The sequence below is a fragment of the Talpa europaea genome (assembly GCF_964194135.1).
Source record: "Talpa europaea genome assembly, chromosome: 2".
NCBI lineage: Eukaryota > Metazoa > Chordata > Mammalia > Eulipotyphla > Talpidae > Talpa > Talpa europaea.
The window spans coordinates 10,433,468-10,445,100 of record NC_140068.1 but is presented as its reverse complement, the minus strand read 5'-3'; the positions used below and the strand labels follow the sequence as shown (position 1 = coordinate 10,445,100).

The 11,633-nt window shown below is 53.3% G+C and overlaps 1 protein-coding gene across 2 annotated transcripts in view; it reads right to left on the bottom strand.

Moving 5' to 3' along the window:
• Nucleotides 1-465: 465 nt before the first annotated feature.
• Nucleotides 466-11,633, bottom strand: part of SYNJ2 (synaptojanin 2) — a gene marked incomplete at both ends in the record, with an annotated part of 83,618 nt that continues 72,450 nt past the window's right edge. The window contains 9 exons of one of the 2 annotated variants that reach the window (XM_084228279.1): nt 466-1,209; nt 2,585-2,736; nt 4,525-4,633; nt 5,785-5,897; nt 7,279-7,413; nt 9,801-9,974; nt 10,375-10,543; nt 11,114-11,192; nt 11,286-11,504. In XM_084228279.1, the coding sequence (XP_084084405.1) occupies nt 466-1,209; nt 2,585-2,736; nt 4,525-4,633; nt 5,785-5,897; nt 7,279-7,413; nt 9,801-9,974; nt 10,375-10,543; nt 11,114-11,192; nt 11,286-11,504 (1,894 nt within the window). Of the gene's footprint in view, nt 1,210-2,036; nt 2,160-2,584; nt 2,737-4,524; nt 4,634-5,784; nt 5,898-7,278; nt 7,414-9,800; nt 9,975-10,374; nt 10,544-11,113; nt 11,193-11,285; nt 11,505-11,633 lie in introns of those variants that run through there. The other variant, XM_084228280.1, reaches the window with a different exon arrangement.

The window sequence follows — 11,633 nt, the reverse complement described above, 5'->3', positions numbered from 1 at the left end:
TGTGAAAGCTGCCGTGCCTTTGAGTACCAGCCTGCTGTAGGCATTGGCCTCCAGTGCCATCAAAAAGTCATCCCAAATCTGTAACACAAACAAAACGCAAAAGAAACGCCACCGCATACACACATAAACTGAGCAGCCTTTTAAATTCAACAGACGTGACCTTGTGGGCGTTCTCAGCGCACCCGCCTTCTCTCAGCCACACACCTGATCTCACGGGGGCTCCCCACCCGAGGGGAACCGTGAGAGGCACAACCCTGGAGTGAAACCCATCCTGGTGTCGAGTCACAATCTCACTGAATAAGAGACCCAGTTGTTGTAAACTACAAAGAGTGACAAGTGGGCAGGTCTTTTCAGGGCCTTTAAATAGATGTCTCTTTGACTGGGTCGGGGAGGCCCATGGGATCTTCCCTCTAAGTGAGGCCTGAGGGAACAAGGACAGCCTGAGAGAGCATGGCTGCTGGCCCGTCATGTCTTTGCCAGGGGGTCGAACACCTGCAGCACCGTCCTCTTGTCGTTGTCGCTGATGGTCACCCAGGGACCCGAGTCTTGCTGCCTGTCCTGCGGCGGTCGGTCCTCAGTGGCCAGGGCACCACCCTGCAGGGGGACTGTGTGTGCTCTTCCCAGCCGCCTGCTCCCCGGGTCCAAGGGCTCGGAGCTCTTGGACAGCCAGGCATTATTCAACAGGTTCGGATGCTGGAGAAGGTTCCAGAAAGGATCCTGATGACCGCTGGGCAGGGAGGCCGCCCCTGGCTTGGTCTCCGTGGGGCCATCAGTTTCAGGGCTGGTAGCAGGTGAGGTGCCAGGAGGAGCTGGCTGTGGGAAGAACGCACCCCCAGAGGGCTGGTGGGCAGGGGGACCCTCGCTGGGGCTGCCCCTTTCCTGGGGGTGCTGAAGGCCTTGGAGGCTCTGGCTGCCGCTTTGCAGAACCTGCAGGTGGAAGGCCGCTGGGGCCGACTTCTTCCTCCTGGGGGGGACCCGGGGTACAAGAGGTGGGACCTCCAGAGGGGGCGGCGTGGTGGCTCCAGTCACAAGAGGACCGTGGCCTGGCACTGGCTTCCCGCCGCTGGGCCTCCGCTGGGAGCCTTTGCCAGGCTGCAGTGTCCTTGGTTTGGGAACAGGAGGGACAGCAGCTGCAGGAGGGGCTTCGAGGCTGGTCTCCAGGGGCCCAATGGTAAAGTGGACAGCGGGTTGTTCTTCTGGTGACTCGGGCTGAGAAAGGGCATGACAGAGAGTGTAAGTGTGAGGCCGAGAGCGTGGGGAGTCAGAGCTCGCGTGACAGCCAGCCAAGAGGCAGAGCCGGGGCTGACATTCCCAGATTCAAGATCTGACAATGTCTGGGAGGCGGAAACGTGACTCGGAACGAAGAAGCACAGGCAAATGGCAAATGCACCAACCACAGCGACCACGCTCAATGGACGTTTTAAAAGCAGGGCCACAGAGAATCACATTTTTCTTTGTTACCTTAAGACATGGGGTTATGTTCTCTCCCGATTCAAAACAGACCTCTCCGGAGGCCACCGCTTTGGTAACAGAGTCTGCACCAGGCTCGGGCTGAGCACCTGACAACTTACAGGACAGCATGAAGCAAGGGAAGGAGGCAGCAGAGACACTTGCTCCTTGAATCTTCTCTATTTAAATACAGAAGGTGCAAATTTTACCCTGGAATGTCACCCTTTCAAAACCAGCACCAAGGCCAGCAGTGCCGGGGGAGGGCAGCTCGGCACAGGTGGCAAGCAGCAGCCTCGCTCAGCCTCCAGGGCGCTGTCTGTCAACTCTTTAGAAAACAAACTGCAGAAGCAAATCACCCTGCGGTGGGACCAACAGGTGGGTCCATTCCTGCCCCAGCTTTTAAAACCCAAGACACAGCAAGCTCAAGGAAACGGAGGAGGAAGGCGGCCTATTTTGCAAGGCAGGAAGACAGATGGGCAGGAGCAACATATCACAGAGCAGCCACGGCAGCCCACACTGGCTGCAGGAGTGCGGTCACGCCACGGCCGCGCACCATTACCAAGGGTCGCGCCACTAGAGCCCTGAGATCACACGGAAGAGCCAGCCGTCTCTACGGGCGCCATTCTGTGGGCGGCCACTGTCCTGACCAACTCATGCCTTTGAAGCAGCAAGCAAGGCTGGGGGGCTTGGGCGTGAGAGCGAAAGACAACCTGCAAGAAAAGTGGCAAGAACAGCCCCAGCATCCAAGGTCACCAAGGGCCATCAAACCCTGATCCAGCAAGCATGACTGCTTCTCTGACACCAACAAAATCTCCAGGAGAAGCCGTGTGCACGAGACACAGGCCATGCACGCATGGGGACGCCTGGACAAAGGCACCCACGTGGCTTGATTTCAGGACAGAAGCAGAACACGAAGGAAGCGTGACACCGCCAAGCTGTTCCTGTCCTGTTTTCCTGCTCAGCCAGGGCAGCAGGGACACACAGGAGAAAGCGCGCGCCAAGCTTCCCCTCCAGGGCGGGGCTGTGTCTGGGACTCGGGAGGTGCGTGGACAGACCCCAACCTGGCCGGGACAGTGATGGCCAACAGGACATTGGGGCAACCCAGGAGGAGGAGGCTCGGCCGGAAGGTTCTTACCTTTCCTGTCCTCCTCAAGGTTGGCTTCTTGATGGCAGGAACTCTGGGTGGAGGGCGCCGGGGCAGGATGGGGGGCACCCCCACTGGTGGCTCTGGCTTGGAGGAGCCTTGGTCTCTCAGAGCTGAGGCACTGAGGGCTTCCCCTAGGGCACCTGAAACATACAATTGCAGGCTCAAGTGTAAGAGACCAGGCAATTCGCTGTGGGACTTAGTCTTGGGACCATCCCATCTGTATTCTGAATGAGTCAGCGCAATGTCTTTCATTGTTTATAAAAAAAGCAGTCTTTGAGCGAGGCTCAGACCCTAGCTTCTCATTCTTGTCTTCCCGAGGAGGGCCTGATACCACACGAGTGAGACGATCTCAAACATTTCAAAATCCCAGCAGGGTCCATGACCAAGAAAATGTGAAGTTGGAGCCCAGAGGAGATTTCAAACTTCAAACCTCTTCTAATCTCTATATATTTACAGAGACACAATTCACACACCATGAAATCCATCACTTAAGACTATATAATTCAGTGGTTTTTAATAAATTTGCATTGCGCAACTATCCCTGCTGTGTAATTCCAGAACATCTTCACACATGTGCCCATACCACCTGCTCCCATCTCCTCCTCTCCAGCCTAGGCACTACTAACAGCTTCCTCTCTTCATGGATTTGCCTATTCTAGGTACTTCATTTTTTTTTTTAAAGATGTATTTATTTATCCATACAAGAACCAGGGTACAGGCCAGAGGCGCGGGAGGGTGAGAGGATTAGCCAGAGACAGAGTGGGGAACAGAACAGGCAGACTGATGAAATACACTGCTGAGGGGAGCAGCGGACGAGACAGGAGAGGTCTGCTGTGCCATGTGGGATTCTCACCGGCCGGCAGGGATCAAACCTGCATTGCAGAGGCTGCAGACAGCTTCACCTCCACGGCGCTGTGCTCAACCACCTGTGCCACCAGGGAGGTACTTCTTCTTAGCTTTTTTACTTTGCATACCATTATCAAGACTCACCCATGATACGGCAGGTATTAGAACTTCGTTCTTTTTATGGCTGAGTAATACTCCACTGTAGCTGCATATGTTGCTTATCCATGCTTGTTGAAGGGCACTTGGGTTGCTACATTCATACAACTCTAGGGGATTTTTCCTCCCATAAAGAAACCACTTGTGATAGTGTTACCCTTCAAGAGTGTTTCACAACCTCCTAATCCATACCCTCATTAAATACTATTTATTCAAATTAGAAATAAATTTAAAATCCTGCCTAAAAGCTAATGAGGCTTTTCAGAGGCATAATCTCCCTGCTTCAAAAGATAGTCTCCCATGGACTGAGGCGGAGGGTCATGGTATGTTGGTGTGGGTGTGAAATCATACAGTTTTGTGAACCAAAGTTACCTCAAAAAACTAATTTAAAAAAGAGAGACCACGACAAAAAAAAAAGTTAATTACCAGTGACTTTGAAGGTATGGGGGAGATTCCATATTAAAACATGGTTAACATGGGCTAAGTCAAGTAACAACTACAGAAGAAATGAAAAGGTATAGTGGAGAAGAGGTCCCTGCCTTAAATTTAAAAAGTAGATTTTGTACCTGAAATAGGACAAGCACAGCTCAGTCTTGCTGCTCTTTTTTTTTTTTTTTCTTTTTGCAGAACAGAATGAGTTAAGCGTCTAGAACATGAACCTTTTTGAAAATTCATTTTTATTTCACTTTAGTCTCTCCCTTAAGTGCTGCTTAATAACCCTGGGGTTATATTTATGTACTTATTGAACTTTAAACATAATTTTAAATAGACAAATCTTAGTGGAATCTTACAAAATGTTGCTGAAGGGCACTTTCATCTAATCCTGCCTCTGGGGAAAAGAAGAAAGTTATTTTCACTCCTAGGCCCCTTTGGCTGGGAAGGAGAGTGGCCTTTCCCCGCGGGGAGGCAGCCCACGCGACACCTACCTCCTCTGGCTTCCAGGAGACACCGGATGGCTGCTTCCGCCTCCTGGGCGTTGGTGGTTTTGATCTGCTTGACGTTATATGGTTTACTGATCCCAGTCCTAGCTTTGGGCTTGAGGACAGATTCAGAAGGGCAGCGTGTTAGTACCCGCAGGAAAAGAGCCTTCCCGGCGCATTAGCCACGGCTGCCACTGAGCTCTACCGGAAGGTGATCCAGCGTAAACTCCAGTCTCGATCCCTCCCTCCCGCCTCCCCATCCCTGGCGGTCTTATGCCAAGAAGAGGAATGCCATCCTATTCAGAGTTGCCAGCCTCATCTCCCAGTGGTCAGAAGTTTTGCGATATGGACAAGCCATCCTCTGACTTTAATTGAATAACCAGAGAAAAACCAGAAAGTCCCATCAGCGGCCACACCTTCTACCCCCCAAAGGAGCGGTGTGTTTCTTCAAAAGTGATTTTTCTAGCTCTTCCCCTTCTTATCTCTGGAGCCAAACCTCTGGGTCGCCTTTGATGGGCGGTCTTCTTTACTGTAAACCGCTGGTATCTAGTCAGTGCCCACTACTCTGTGAATGGTAAGTGTTGGGCAGGGCCCAACCCTCCAGGCCCTCCTGGTACACCTCTTTCCCTCCTGCTCCTCGGATCCCCACCTACATCTTCCTCAGCAGCCCATGTCTGCCTCAAGCCCCGCCTCTCCAGTCCACCACGGCCCTGACTATCTGTGGAGTCACCAGGCCCAGGGTGTCCTGCTACCTGACCTAGGCCCGTTAGATCTCCTTTCAGCTCCTTCTCTCAACTACCTCTACCCCAGGAAAGCTCATTATTTCATCAATACACCCAATTTCTCCTATGACATTTGAATTTCTCCTATTTTCCCCTGATCAATCCTTGCCAAGGTCACAGCCAAGCCCTGGAAGAGAGACAAGAAGGTGAGGAAGGAAACCAGCAGCCCCGCCTGCAGGGGCACTTGGAACTTTCCATCAAGGTGGCTTTTCTCTCTCATTGCCTATAGGCCATTGAAAGCCCCATAAGGGACCTCAGAAGAGTAAGAAATATGCTGAAAAAGCCACGTGCTCCCTTCTCCACTCCTGTGATGTAAGCCAGATGGTTGGAAAAAGGCCAGTCCTGGGCCTGAGGGGCGGGGCTTGGGGATGAGCAGGTGGATCGTCACAGGGCTGAAGAAAGAGAACAGAGGTGGCCCCGGGTGATCTCAGGTGGTGGATGAACTGAGGAGCGGATCCTTGGGTGTGAAATACAGAGAACTCACCGCTTGCTGAGGGGCTCCTGGCAGAAGTTTTGCTGTCTGCAAAATCGAGTACTGCCCGTGGGTGCCTGAGGAGATGGACACATCCGAAGCCGACTTTTTCACCACTAAGCCAGCTGTAAAGACCAAGGAGGGAGCATCTCAACCGCAGTGGAGTTGCTGGTTGCTCTGGGGCAGATGCTCAAGCAGCCGGGAGCAAGCAGGGCAGACGAGGCTGACCCCAGTCTTGGCCAGGGAGTGACTGACCCCGCGCTGCATCCACGCCACTGTCTCCTGATGCTCTAACTGCTTGGACCTGTTACTGGAGACTCTCTGGTCAAACATCGTTTAAACATAAATTTTAATCTAAGATCCTGAACCTGGGAGGTTTGAAACTGATCAGCGAACTAATTTTTTTCAGTGGTTTAAAATACCCCAATGTTATTGGGACTATGTTTTTCAAATGTTTGTGGACAGAATCTAAACATCTGGGAATAAATGATATTATACTTGCAACCATTAACAAATCACATTTTTCCAATTTAGTGACAAGACATTACATGAAAGACAATGACCAAGCAAAACGGGGGCTGATTTTGTAAACCAAACCAAACACACACAGTAACAACTGCGCAGATGCATGTATAATTAGAAAAGAGCTGATGCCTTTTAACAATTGCTATCGCCAATGAGTTTTAAATCATGATTCTTCTTTATATTTATCTATTTTTGTAAATCATCTAGCCATGACAAATTCTATTTTCCGATTTATCTTTTATTTTCTGAGCCTCAACTCAGAAGAGTAAGAAATATGCTGAAAAAGCCACATGCTCCCTTCTCCACTCCTGTGATGTAAGCCAGATGGTCGGAAAAAGGCCAGTCCTGGGTCTGAGGGAATCTGCCTGATGGGCCTCCCCCAGAGAGGAGCACACAGCAGGGGCGGACAGAATCTGTGGAGAGCATGTCCTCACTTCGTTTGCTGATTCAGGCACAACGTGATAGACAAGGCACGATTTTCTAGAAGCTGGGAAGAGCAGCACTACCTGAGGAGGAAGCCCAGGCTTGCAGGTCAGGGCCCAGAGCCCGCACGTGCCTGCTCACAGAGGCCCGTGGGCTCCCTGAGTCCTGACGAGTCAGAAAAAGGCAGGTCGCGGGCAAGGGCAGAGGATGCTGTGAGATGCTGCAGGCCAGGGGGAGGAAGGAGCCGAAACAATCCCTGCCTGGCTGTGCGACCCCAGTTTTCCATCCTCTGTGTCCTTAAACTGAAAGCAGCTTAAAGCAAAACAGCTCCAGGAGCACAGAGGACAGCCCCAGAGACGAGTCACCTCATTTGCCAGGAGCAACCCAACTATCTCTCATCGCGAGCCCGTCCTGGATGCGAAATAAGAAGGAGCCGAGGAGGAGGCAGTGCAGGGGCTGAGGCTAGGTGGCAGGGGTGGAGAGCCACGGCTCAGCAGCAGGAAACAGGCTGTTATTCCCAGCAGGCATCGCGGCAAGCTGAAAGCAAGCAAGTCTTACTTGGAGGGGGGGGTCTCTGCGGTGGGTGAGGTGGCCGAGGCCTATTGGGGACCGACAGGGACCTGCTTGGAGAACGGTGGCGGGGATTCCCAACTGCTTCCAGCTCCTGCTTTAACTCCACCAGGTCAGCGTCATCTGGAGGACATGGTGGGACGTAAGTCAGGTCAGCAAGGAGGATGGCTGGGGGAGGCAAGCTCCCGGGGCAGCCGTTCGTCCCTCTCTGCTGGTGTGGGGTTGGGGGCACCGATGCCTGCTTGGAAGTCAGTGCATCATGGGAAGCCTTGTCGTGCGGACAAGAGAGACACTGGGGTATGTTCGAGTGTAGTTCTGTTTCCTTCTGAAATAATCAACAACACTTGCACAGAGGGGAGGAGGCAGCAGAAACCAGAGTCCCTCATTTTTAATTCCTCACACCGAAAAGGGCCAACTATTTTGGAAGCTGAGAATATTCTCATTTCTCTGCCAGCTCCCAACATGGCGTCTCCCTGCTCTGAGTCCAACATATGTAGGTAGCAGCCAGCCACGTCCCATGCCTTCGCCATCTTGATTTGTCCTGCAAATACCTTCTAAGGTAGTCCCAAAGCGGGGGCAGGAGGGCACTGCTTCTGTTTATTACACATATAAGTTACAGAAATTACTGAATTACATGTCAATTCAGTACAATTTTAGGTCTTCTCTCCAGCAGTATAGCACAGCCTGACTCATTTCACTAGGTTCAGACACCACCGATCCCTCAAATCCAACCCCGTGTATCTTGAGGCGGAGCTGGACAGAAGGGTTACCTTTCTAAGGGGAAAGTCCACATATCCACGGCATGGAGCGCACCCCATGTTCCCCCAGTGCCCACCATGTAACCTCACGGGGCTCTATTAACTTCATCCAAAGAGGATTTGTGCTCTCAGTGGCCCTGCTCCCAAGAGGCTGCCTGAGTGACTGGCACTGCCACAGAAAGGGCCACCTCTTGTCTGAGGAACATGTCCCTTCAGCTGCCAACCTCAGGGTTTTGCCCACTGGACAAGCAACGTGCAGGACCACCTGGGGCTGGCTGGCTGGCCGAGGCACCATCCCTGGGTCTGGCAGCTGCCCCCAGAGATGGCTGTGGTTCCCTGTCACCTGGGCAGCTTCTGAAATGCCAGAATTCCAGGGCCCCAGACCGCCCTGCCAAGCCCACATCTCCAGGATGGGGCTCAGTAAGCTCTAAGCTTAAAAGCTCCAGGTGGTTCAAGACAGCCAGGCTCTAGCCCAGCTGTGGGACAAGGAGACAGTCCTGGGGGCCTGAGCAAGCACCTCTCAACGTGGCTTCCCTGCAGGCATCTTAATTCACATCCACCCCTGTTGTCTGTTCTCAGCTCCAGCTCAAAGGATCCTGATGTACGGCGGCACCTGAACCTGCCAATCATAGCTGTTTTTCATGGGGAGGCCCAAGGACAGGCGGGCCAGGGCCACGGGGCTGCACCCAAGGAAATATGAACCCTGTCCTATCCAGCTCATAGAACTAGGTGGGCCTAAAACATATTCTGAGAGTCAGCAGGCCATCTGCTATTCAATCCACATGACCTTCAGCTCCTACATCTACAATGATATACGACAACACTGATGCAGGCTATTACTGTGTAATAATATGTCATAGGGCTCTCACATCACCCTGGCAGTCAGCGCACTGAAATTAAATGTCTCTTATGGGACTGAATCAGAAAACTTTAGAGAGGAAAAATAATACTCAGAAATGTAAAAAAAAAAGGTGGTCATTTGAAATACAGAGGAGACAGGAATTATCATGAGCTGGTAGGTTTTAGGGGTACCAATTCTAAAAAATATATATATTAAAACCATTAGAAAGTCAGCCTCTGGGGGCCTAGCCCCACCAGTGGCAAGGGCCCCCATTTTAGCCCTTCCCGGGATCTGTGCCCCAATTGGTGGTGTTGTAACTGAGGCGTAGGTTCAAATTGCTCTCAAACCCTCAAGCACAAAAGGAAGAAATAACTTTCTCCCTGAGTTTGCTTTCACAGAACTGGACCTTATCTGCAGATGATGCACCTAAGCAAGTAGAAGGACTCGCCTTCAGACTAGCCTTCAACTAATCTTGAGCCAGGACGGCTGGAGCTGGGAGACACAGATGCAGAGGCGGGGGGCTACCAGCTGGGGGGCCACCAATGGAAATTCACACCCCAGCTATCTGGAGAAAGCCTCTTCATACTTGTCCATGTAGGAACTTCCCTTGACTGGCCACTGAGCCAAGGCCATGCTTCTTGGCCCTCAGCCCACTCTGTAGTCAACAAAACAGAGCTCCTCTGTTCTCAACCCTGGTCCCTAAAACCTATTTAACTGCATTCTCTCTCTTAATAAAGATGGTGGATTTGAGTTCATCATCTGTTCTCCTTGCCAGTAGATTTGCCTCTTTCTTTTCTCAACACCTGGCAGCAGCCCCTGTGGCCAGCAAGCCTGTGACTGAGCTCTGGTGCCCGGGAGCTGAGAGAGGGGCCTCGACACCAGGGCTAGGGAAAGAGGAAGGTCCCGGCTACCTCTGTAGGTCGGATGCTGCTTCTTCTTGGTGAGAGCAGGTGAGCAGTTGAGGGGAGCTGCTGCCGTGGTGCAGGGGGCTTCGCAAAGCTCGTCCGCCCCCAGCTCGCCATCTGAGATCACAGGTTGACTCAGCTCATCCACCAGATCGTCTTCGTCATCTTCAATGATATCCCCTTGAGAAGGAAATGAGTCACAGCAAACAATTAGGGTCAAACAGCACAGCCTTTTGCCAGTGGGTCTGTTTCAGCACTGAAATGACAACTCAAGTCAGGACGCCCTCTGCAGCCCACAGACACCACGTGTTGGGGCGACCGGTCCCCAAGTCTAGGCACACCTAACCAGGCCCGCAGCCCTCAGTCCTCACAGCCACTGCCATCCAGGCCAGGTCCCCGTCACCATCTCAGGCACAGGAAAACTGCCCAGCCCAGCCCACACAACCTCCCCTGCCTTCAAGCCTCGAAAGCCTCACGGGGCAGGGCTTAGGAGGATGGTGAAAATCCCCTGCTAGTTTCCAGGACAGCGCCTCGCATGCCCTCCTCGCCACGCCCGGGAAGACCCTCCAGAGCCACTCACCTTCCAACTCATAGTCTAAACTCGTGAAGTCGAAGTTCTCCTCCAGCAAGCAGGAGTTGGCAGTGGGCGACATGGAGGCCATGCTGTCCCGCTTCCGGATGATCTCCTCTTGCAGGCCTTTCAGCCAGTCCTTTGTCTTGGGTCTAATCTTCACGGCACGTCCTTTCACCTGTGCGGGCAAAGGGGCCACCCCAGGGTCAATGCAGGGGGCACAGCCACTCCCTTTGATCTCCAAGGACTTCCCTCGCAAACTCATCACCAGAGCGACGCCCATCATCACGTTTTGCCAAGAAAACCTGAGGGTCAGGGCCCAGACACACTCAGTGCGCTCCCACCCAGCCTAAAGGGGAGGTGAGCTCTCGTCTCCCGGTTGCATTCACGGGAATTTGAAATCAGAATCATCATCAAGATGGGAACGATGGAATCCACATGTTCCAGACGATGCTGTCTGAAGAGGAGGAGGCAAGGTGCTCCCACATGGACGTGAGCGTGGGGACAGGCCAGTATGTGGTGGGCGCCGCCCTCCAGAAAGTGCTTTCTCCTAAATTCACACACTAGATACCTCATTGGACGTTGCAGAATGAGATAAGGGAATGGGGCATCCCTGCTCCTGATCCCATAGCCTCCCGCCCCTAAAGGCATGGAGGAGGGGACCCCTCATGCGCCTTCACCCAGCCCCAGGAGAGCTCAAGCAAGCCCTGGGGCCAGCAGCCCGTATCTAGGCGATCAGCGCGCTCACCTTCATGCCGTCCACGTCCAGGACGCTGAGGGCCGAGTGACTGTCGGCGAAAGTCACCAGCATCTGTCCTTGGTTGATCCTGGGATGAACGAGATTCGCCATGTCAACCGCATGGCAACTGGGCAGCACCCAGGGCTGCATCACGCACCCGCCCAGGCCCTGGCCGCGGTACCTGACCAGGACGATCGTTCCGTAGCTGCCCAGCGTCTGCATGAGCTCGGTGCGCACATCCTCCGGGAACTCGCTCTTCTCTTCCAAGGTGGGCGACTGCAGGTCCACGACCACGGTGGCGTCCAGGGGGCCCTGATAGGAGGACACCTCCTGGAACACCCGCTCCCGTGCACTCACGTCCACTTCTTGCACTTCCACCTCCACGACGGCCAGCACAGGCCTGCAGCGACACGGGTGGGAGTGAACCCAGGTGAGACGCCCCGTGGACGCCCCTCCTGTGGGCTGGCCTAGAGTCTCACCGTCTGCCTGGGGCGCCAGAGCTCCCACCAACCATCCCACAAACCATCTG